This window comes from Ipomoea nil, unplaced genomic scaffold (assembly GCF_001879475.1).
Source record: "Ipomoea nil cultivar Tokyo-kokei standard unplaced genomic scaffold, Asagao_1.1 scaffold1617, whole genome shotgun sequence".
Taxonomy (NCBI): domain Eukaryota; kingdom Viridiplantae; phylum Streptophyta; class Magnoliopsida; order Solanales; family Convolvulaceae; genus Ipomoea; species Ipomoea nil.
Window position 1 is genome coordinate 646,656 of NW_017618045.1, and position 8,010 is coordinate 654,665.

The following is an 8,010-nucleotide window of genomic DNA, read 5'->3' on the forward strand; positions in this document are numbered from 1 at the left end:
TTTGTTCATTAGCGCGCCAAAAATTAAATAAAAACAAAACTATAAATTGCAAAATTTATGATTATTATTATTTTTCATGATTAGTGAATGATTAAGAAGGAAATCAGGGCCAACCACCTTAGAGCATCCGCATCAGTTGGGGTTATTTCTTAGTTATTTGTGGGCCCCAACATCCACCTCATCATCCATTACCTCACTCAATTACAAAAAACCCTTCTCCACATCAGTTTTAAGTTATTTCTCAGTTTTTTATGCACCCACCATTTAACCCATTATATTTTAATAATTTCTTTATCTATTTTATTTATAAATTTATAATTTTAATAAAAATAGTGAATTGTAAAATAAAATAAAATAAAAAAATAAAAGAAAATAATAAAAAGTTGGCTATACTATAAAAATTTATAAGGTAATTACAAAACAAAACAAAATAATAATTAAAATTAATTACTTAAATAAAAAAGAACAAAATATAAATAAACAATAATTAAAATTTAAAAAAATATATACAATCTGTTGCCAGCAACGGCCGGAAAATGACCGTTGCTGGCAACGGACTTTGGCCGTTGCTATGGCCAGCAACAGCCAAAAGTAATTAAATTGAGAGTGGCCGCCAGCTGGCGGCCACTCTCAATTGCGCATTATCTTTCTTTTTTTTTTTTTTTTTTATTCTGAAATAATTCTGACATTATATGGGTTGTTGCAGGAGAATTATTTCTCAATTCATTCACTCTCACATTTGTTATTATCTTCAACCAAGAAGAATTCATCTGACATTATCTTCAAAATAACTACAGATGGTGATGCTCTTACAGGTGATGGCATTCTGGTTATCATTCTAATATAACTTTATTTATAATCACTATTATTATTATATATATAAATTCTGTTTATCAATCTACTACTCTCCGTCTCATTTTATGTGTTTTATTTATAATCATTATTATCGTTATATATAAAAACTCTGTTTATTAATCTACTACTCTCCATCTCATTTTATGTGTCTGGTTCAATTAACGAGGTTTGATTGAAGTTATTTTTTATATAATTTTTTTATAATATTAAATTTATTATTAATATACAAAATTTATATATTTAGCAATTATATTAAAAGTATTATTAAACACACAAAAAAATAAAAAATAAGTATAAAAAATTATTAAAAAAATACAAAAACAAAGAATAAAGAGTTGGTTTGACCAATGAATAGTCAGTAGGACACAACTAATATCATTTACTCAACCATATATATCTACCACCACCGACCTCCCATATCTACTTATCTTTGCATCACCGCTATTATTCATAAGATTTATATAACCATTTAAAATTTTGAATCAAAATACATTTAGAACTACCTGAACTTAAATGAATATTATTGCATGTACCCATTCCAAACTCGTTTGACACTACCCATATAGCACTCAGAATTACCTTGGAACCTATTTAATGCATGCGCATGCTACACACACAATTGAGTGTCGGGCAGGAGAATTTCACAACTACTCGAACTTGTTTCAAACTCGACTATCAACTATTCAAACTCATCCTATTAGGGTTCAAGTAGCCGATATTATTTTGTACATTGTCATCCATGGATATTACTTAATCATTTTAATTTAAAACTCAAAAAGCAACACTCAAAATTTTGAATATCTAAATTGTCCCGGTCCAATGTGTATACACAACATGAGCGCACCACTCGATACTATTGTCACATTTCACAAGCATTACTTGAACCGTCCCGGTCCAATGTGCATGCACAACATGAGCGCACCACTCGATACTATTGTCACATTACACAAACATTACTTGAACGTTATAAAATAATTGAGTTTTAAATAAATCACTTATTTTTTCATTTGAAAAATAATATGAAAATTAAATGCTGAAAAAATCGCTTTATGTTTTTATACCATTTTTCTAATGGCAAAAGAAAGAATGAGAAAACTGTGAAAAAATGAAATTCAAAAAAAAAAAAAAAATAGAAAGTAGAAAATTGCATTAAACATTATTTCCATTTTTATGATAATTTTTACTATTTAACTGATTGACATGCAATTAATTAGTACTCCGTAGTATTTACTAATATGTTGTTTGATTTTACAAGTTACGTACAACATAATCAAACATGCTAAAAAAATAATGATTACACAATTTTGAATTTGATTTTTGGTCAGAAGTAGTGTATAAATACTGCTTGTTCAAAGTTTTCTCTTACTTACAATATTAATCACATATTGAACTATTAGTCTGTTACCCAAAAAATATTATCTTTTGATTGTATCTGAATGAGTGGAATGTTCATAATGGTTAGTGAAATCAACCTCTTAGTTCAAATAAAGGAATGAAGTTTAGAGTAGTGAGAACATATAAAATACCCGAATATAGAGGTAGCATAGTTCGTAAGAGTAAGGAATGTGTTTTTTCATGATTAAGAGGTTAATATAATTGTTATAATAATTTATATTTCCATATATCTCTTGAATAACTAATTTATTATATCTTTAATTCGATCTATATTAATGCTTCCATAACAAGGGAACAAAAGCATAGAAACATATTGAAGAAGAGTGTTGTGTATGGTGTTAAAAACTTTTTTAGTGATAACTAAGTATAAAACTACAAAACATCATTTTATAGTTAAGTTTAAATTTTAGGAATATATATGTTATAAATTTTGATGAGCTAAGAATGTATTTCTAGTCTGAAAAAAAATTGTATCTCCAAATTTATTTTGTAAATTGTTTGCTCAAAATTGTTTAAGTGTCAAGAAGATTTCATGAGCAGTAAATGTTTTCTAGAAGCAACAAAGTTCTTAAAATATTTAAGAAGCGTCAAAGTTTTTAGAACGGGAAGCAGCAAAGTTCTTAGAAGATTTGAGAAATTAAAAGAAGCAGCAAAGTTTTTTAGATTAATTTCTGGAAGTAGAAAAGTTTTTTTTAAGGAGAAAAGATTTTCGAAAATAAAGTGAAGAGAATTTCAAATTATCGATGAGCAGCAAAGTTTTTCAGGAGAAGAGTTTCCAAAGAATTAATAAGCAGGAAGGATTTTGAGAAGTCAAAAATTAAGGAGATGAAGAGTTCTTTAAAATCAATGAGCACAAGAATTTTTTGAATTTACTTACATGGAGAAGATCAGTTTTCAAAAATTAATATGGAGCAGCAAAGCTTTTGAAATAAATTCGTGGAGTAGCAAGGTTTTTCGAATTTACTCATGAGCAGTATAATTTGTGGAGACTAGTCCATGAGCAGCAAAATTATTGGAAATTAGTCCACGAGTAGCAGAATTATTAAAGAGAAAAGTTTTTTAATAGATCAGAGTTTCTAAAGAGCAAAGTTTTCAAGCAAAGTTGAACCAAGAAGACATCTTATTGTCAAAAGTAACTGTATTTAAATTTCTACACAAGTTTCAGGAATGATACATATCAAATATGGAAAGGTTTTAAAAGTCAATAAAGTTTGGTTCATAGACCAAGGAGAAATTTTCAACATGTCAAAGTAAGCTACTGCAACAGTCGAAAGTGAAGATCAAATTTTCAACCACTACTATAGAAATGATATACTACGTCACTTAATAGAAGGCGGTTTTTTAAATAACTGTCTTCTAATATATGTTGTTATACTATGACATACTAGTAGTTCCACCCGTGCGTTGCACGGCAATATATGTAAAACATCTAATATAAATTAATTCCTTAAAAATATATATATATATATATACTTCTGCAAAACATATAGTATGTATTAAACATTATTGAATACTTCTTTATATACGACATTTGTAGTCGTATTTTTTTATTGTACATTTTCGTCTGAGATAAGTATTTTTAATCCGTTAGGATTACTAACTCTTGACAATGCTACGTACATTTGACCATGATTAAAAACCGGCCTCTTCAAAAACAAACCCACATTAGATAGTGTTTGGCCCTGGCTTTTATTTATTGTCATGGCATATGACAACATTAGCGGAAATTGCTTTCTTTGGAATTTAAAAGGCAATCTTGGATCCGAAGGTGTTAAGGACATCCTTGGAATTAAGACCTTCGTACCAGCACTTGATCCGGAGAGTATTTTAGCTTCTAAAACATGATCTGCTAACTTTGAAATAATCATCCTTGTCCCATTGCACAACCCCAGTGAGTGATCAATATTTCTTAACAGCATCACTGGCGAGCCAACTTTGAGAGTCAATGAGTGATTTGGAACTCCCGAACATCGTAATCCATTTAAAAACTCCGGTGTGTGCAGGTCCGCCAGCATGTCAACATTAGAATCAGATTTGCATACGGAGTCACAACTGATATAGGTCCTTCCTTCAGCATTGTTATAGTCATTCATGTATTCGTTGACTGTATCTACAACATCCAAAGTAGGTGCAAGTATGGCACGATCTTTTAGGTACTCATTATCTCTGTGGCCACTGCGAAACATAGGGAAAGTGCTATCAACAATTGTAGCAATAGGATCCTCTCCACAACTGAGCAAAAATTGATCGGGAATCTGTATCTCAGATTCTCCATCCATTGAATCACCAATGGTTCCATCACCTATATTAGCAATCCACTTTGCAAAATCAGCAATCTCTTGAACTTCACTATCTGATCTCAAAGATCTAAGCCTTAGATTTTTTGTTAACCTAAAAACTTTACAGCTTCTCCAAAGATAGGATGAATTTATAGTTGCTCGCACAATATCTTGTCTGGTGCCCTTTGGAATGACTGGTAGAATTTGTCTGAAATCTCCACCTAACACCACTGTTTTTCCACCAAAAGGCATATCGAAGCTGTTATGATTTTTGACACGCATTATATCTCTCATAGATCGGTCCAACGCTTCAAAACAGAATTTATGCATCATTGGAGCCTCATCCCAAATGATCAACCTGCTTTGCACGATCAAGTGTGCCAAAGGACTGTTTTGGCTGATATTGCAGGTTGAATCTTCATTAACAGCGATCGGAATGGCAAACCTTGAATGTGCAGTCCTACCACCTGGTAATAGAAGGGAAGCTATGCCACTTGATGCAACATTCAGTACTATCTCACCCTTTGACCTTATAGCAGAAGATAATGCTCTCCACAAGAATGTTTTACCCGTTCCCCCATATCCATAAACAAAAAATAGTCCTCCAAGATTATTCTCAGCATCTTTCAAAACATTGTCATATATTGTTCTTTGCTCTTCAGTTAGTTTATCCACCAAAGCATCATTCTCTTCCTTCATTGCAGTAGCATCATATGCCAATTCCTCCTGTATCAACCGATTGATTGTTCTGCAGTGATTAACTACATCGGCTATCGGCATCCCCGGAAAGTCTTTCAAACTTTTTCCCATAGCTGAAAGCATTATTTCAATCTCCGTAAGTGCAAAATTCTTCTTCTCATCTTCAGATATAATCCAATCTGGGACAATATTATTTACACTACGTGTAAAACTTTTGTTGTAAAATAGAACTATAAGAGTAAGAATTGAATAATTTAATACCTGGCTTTCCCAATTGTTCTCTAATCTTGAATTGTGCATCATCTGACAAATGAATCCACGCAGCCTCCCAAACCACCTCTGGTTTTGCTATTGAGTTAGTCATCAAGAGAGTGACAAATAATCTTCTAAGATTCACAGCTGTGGCCCAATGACTTGCTTCTTCTATAGCATAAACATACTCCCTGTCAGCATCTACTAATCCTCTTGCACAACACGCATCCCTAAAAGAATCATATTGGACACCATCCACTGTTTTTATATCTAAATAACTTGTCGGACCTTTGACCTTATTCAACAGACACCTTAAATAAAAGATTTCCCCTGATCCAGGAGGCACATAGAAAACTCTACCGATAGAGAATCCTCTTTTTCTAGGCTGCCATTTTCGAATATCTTTCTTCCACACAAACTTTGTTGGCATTTCAGCATATGTCAACTTTCTTGCTTCTGGGAAGTTTTTATTTGCCTCGAACCATTCTAGGAACATGCTTTGCAAGATTGTTGGCCGACTGAGTATGTTATCAACGGGGTCATCATCTGCGAAAACAACACTTTGTTGGTTCGGCAAGTGAAAGCTTAATCGTTCCACTGATGGTGTCCTAAACTGTATATCAAAACCGAACAACCGCCACGATGCTTCACACGGAGATATGTACCTACAATCATAGTACATACTAATTTCATCCAGAACTTGTGCACCATCTTGATCATTGCTGGTTCTGTAAAACTCTGCTGTTACCCTGTCATGACCCTTGTTCACGTACTTGAATAGGTATTTGATTGAACGGGACTGATTACACCATTCAACATTAATATGAGCCCTATACTTTAACAACAAATGTCTATTGTGTGGTACCACGTACCTATTATCCAAGTCAATCCCATTGCGCGTCACAGAACGACCATTGTCTCTTCTCCGATATATAGGATAGCCATCCTCATCAAAAGTTGAGCAATTAACAAACTTTTTGGGAAAATGTTTAGTACATTTACCATTTGCCATACAGGGAGATCTGAATCTGGCTTTCCCACAAGGTCCATGCATCATAAACTCCTCAACTGCTTTGAAGTATTCTGCGTCAGCTTCTTGATCAGGCAGCTCAGCGGAAATAATGTTGTCCAAATTGTCAACATTATGATGTCCATTGACTTTATCAAGAAACAACAGGATATGAGCATGCGGCAAACCTCTTTTTTGAAACTCTATGGTATATATAACTGGTAAAAAAAAAAAAAGAAACATTACGAATGGCAAAAAAATTCTAACATTTATCTATATGAACTGTTTTAATTAAATAGTGGCATGTAATTTACGTACCTCCCATCACTGGCCCAAATAACTTGTTCTTCCGAAAATCTGAGATTAGAGCATCCAATTTCATTTTGAATAATCTACATATTATGTCAGGACGATCTTCAGCTTTTAACTTTCGATCCTTCAAGAAGCGTTGTACCTCGGGCCACTTGGGGTTGCAGGTGAATGTGATAAACAGATCTGGATATCCAACCAATCTACATATAGCCATAGCGTCCTGATAATTTTGAATCATGTATCTAGCACCCCCTGTAAAACTTGAAGGCAATATTATCCTCTTTCCTTGAGTAGTGGGGTCAACTTCACCGCGTGTTAATGTATCATTCAAGCAATTATACGATTCACACCTCAAACTTTTTTGGTGTGTCCTTATATAGATTAACCTTCCTGACTCAACCATTGTATAGGCATCTACCAAAAATTGTTGGAATAACCTCTTTGAATGCAATAAAGTAGATACCTCAGATAACCTTGACTGTATACGGTATGCAAAATATTCTCGAGGACTTATCCTTTGACGGCCAGCACTTGTGTTTCCTTTTAATGTAGAGAAGGGAATGTCTTCCCTGTATCCGTCCTCACCATACGGAAAGAGTAAAGGGTATTGCATTGGGAGGTATGCTGGATTCAACTCACTAATTCGTTGCAATAGGCCGCTCTTGGTTTCGACCATAATGTCACGTTCTCCAATATTTGTATCAATGTCACCCACAATTAAGGCTGCAACTTCCGAAACCTACGGCAAATTGTATGTTCTTGCATCCTTTGACCTCTTCCCTAGCAATTTAATTTTTACCTCAGCAAGCGGATTCTTTTGCAGCTCAGATCGTGCCATGTGGAATGACTTGACTAATACATTACTGGTACCCAAAACTTGTTGGATATCATTCACAATCTCAACATGGATGCCATTTTGGTCACCATCTTGCCTAGCATACGACAAAAAAGATTAGAAGTTGCTAAAAACTCATTTGGATACAAATATTGTAGAACTTATATTTAGAAGTAAATAACAGGGACGTACCTCACAGAATTGATACGATTACTCAGTTCATTATTAGTATCATATATATACAACTGTGCAAAATGTGGTCTTTTCCCGTCTACCGGCAGGAGACTACCAATGTAATGGAAGTTCTGGCCATTGATCCGGAAAACAGGTGGACCACCGTTCTTGTTCACGCCCCGATCTATCTTACCACCCAT

General features: G+C 33.6%; 1 protein-coding gene across 1 annotated transcript; it reads right to left on the bottom strand.

The window, feature by feature from the left end:
- Positions 1–3,326: 3,326 nt before the first annotated feature.
- Positions 3,327–8,010, bottom strand: LOC109191085. The gene is made up of 7 exons (XM_019341656.1): positions 7,829–8,010; positions 7,601–7,733; positions 7,265–7,540; positions 6,808–7,021; positions 5,490–6,707; positions 4,047–5,407; positions 3,327–3,386 (listed from the first exon to the last, which is right to left on the bottom strand). Exons 1-7 carry the CDS (start codon positions 8,008–8,010, stop codon positions 3,327–3,329), a joined length of 3,444 nt encoding a protein of 1,147 aa, XP_019197201.1.